Source organism: Trypanosoma cruzi, genomic scaffold (assembly GCF_000209065.1).
Source record: "Trypanosoma cruzi strain CL Brener 1047053512473 genomic scaffold, whole genome shotgun sequence".
Classification (NCBI taxonomy): domain Eukaryota; phylum Euglenozoa; class Kinetoplastea; order Trypanosomatida; family Trypanosomatidae; genus Trypanosoma; species Trypanosoma cruzi.
Genome location: NW_001849165.1, coordinates 9940 through 11336, shown reverse-complemented (window position 1 = coordinate 11336; position 1397 = coordinate 9940). Strand labels below are relative to the sequence as shown.

At 50.2% G+C, this 1397-nt stretch overlaps 2 protein-coding genes across 2 annotated transcripts, besides 2 other annotated features; both read left to right on the top strand.

Annotated features, from left to right (window-relative positions):
* Positions 1 to 465, top strand: Tc00.1047053426799.19 (serine/threonine protein kinase, putative; the record flags this gene model as incomplete). The annotated part of the gene is made up of 1 exon (XM_797203.1): positions 1 to 465. A coding segment is annotated over one exon (465 nt), but the record flags the coding sequence as incomplete, so codon positions are not given.
* Positions 1 to 1397: a sequence feature (heterozygous, non-Esmeraldo-like haplotype).
* Positions 863 to 894: a microsatellite.
* Positions 951 to 1397, top strand: Tc00.1047053426799.9 (hypothetical protein, conserved; the record flags this gene model as incomplete). Its single annotated transcript, XM_797202.1, has 1 exon — positions 951 to 1397. A coding segment is annotated over one exon (447 nt), but the record flags the coding sequence as incomplete, so codon positions are not given.

The following is a 1397-nucleotide window of genomic DNA, read 5'->3' as shown; positions in this document are numbered from 1 at the left end:
CCCTTCTTGGAGTTGCGCAGTGAACTGCCGATAGAAGTTCTCGAGCGTCGCGGCTACTCAAGGCCTCTGATTGACCTCGTAGCCATGCTGATGCATAAGGACCCAACCACACGGCCCACAGCGCGTGATGTTCTGCGCTTTTTTCAGCTTCCACCGCGCGTTCCGGAGCTGGTTAAAAGGTGGTCTACCGCAGTGGAAACGTGTGAGAACGAGGAGCCATCGGCATCGCTGGAGATGCGATTTGTGCATGCCGTACTTGAAGTTTCTTTGCGGCTGGTGGATCTTGCACGCTGGGCCATTGACGGGGCATCCTTGAACAACCACCACCACCACAACAGCGGTGATGGTGGTGGTGGTGCAAACTGTGCCTTTGGCGGCGGTGCTGTCCGGCGACCTCGTAATGACGTTGAGGAGTCGTGCACGCCAAAGACGCCAGTGATCATTCGCAGGCTGGACGCTGGTTAAAATAAAATAGTCGTTAGACACTGGATGGACATTCCCAGTAAAAGAGGAAGAGAAATGTAAGGAGTGAATAGAAACGAAAATATAATAGAACAAGGTGGCGGGGAGAAGTGGTTTTTCATTGCTCCTTCTTCCTGACCCTAACCACCTATGCACAGGTACGCTTGATATTACTTTTCTTCTTACTATCTGTGCCACGTATTGATCTGTATTACCGTTTTGGACTATCTTGTTAGAGTTGGCTTTGATGGCTACAAGTTTATTGTAGTGGTTTTATGATTATTTTTTAAATTTTCCCTTTTTTTTTTCCAGTATATATGTGTTCATGCACTGGCAGTCATACGCATTGTAGCGATGGTGTGGCGTCACGCACCAGTGTGCGCAACTGTGTGTATGCCACTTTTTCTTTTTCTTGTTTTTTTTTTTTTTTTTAGCCTTGACACTCCCCCAATACGAATAAAGGAAACCGCTCTTAGCAAGTGGGAGCAATGGAGAAGGAGGAGGGGAAGGAAGAGAAAGGCCCAGCGAAATGCCCTCCTGCGCAGAGTGTGGACTCCATGCAGAGAAAGAATCGTTCAACCTTTAGACCGGTGTTGCTTGAAGTAGCGGGCTCACTGGACGACACGGTGTGCCAGGAGATTACACGACGCTTGCGGCAGTACCGCAACCGATATGCCCCCATTCTGAGACTGACAGCCACGCTGATGGCACCGGCAGTGCAGGAGGTGGAACTATTTGGCCATTGCGAACGGGCTGATGTTACTGATGGGAGGGCCACCAATGGCAAAAAGGGAATAGCCGAAGGAGAAGAAACGAATGGAGAAAGTGGCAGCGGTTCCATGGTGGCGAAGAGACTAAGAGGCGATTCACTCATCGCCGCCCCTTGTGCCGCCATCATGGCAGAAAGACGGATTGAGGTTGTAAGCCGTTTGCAT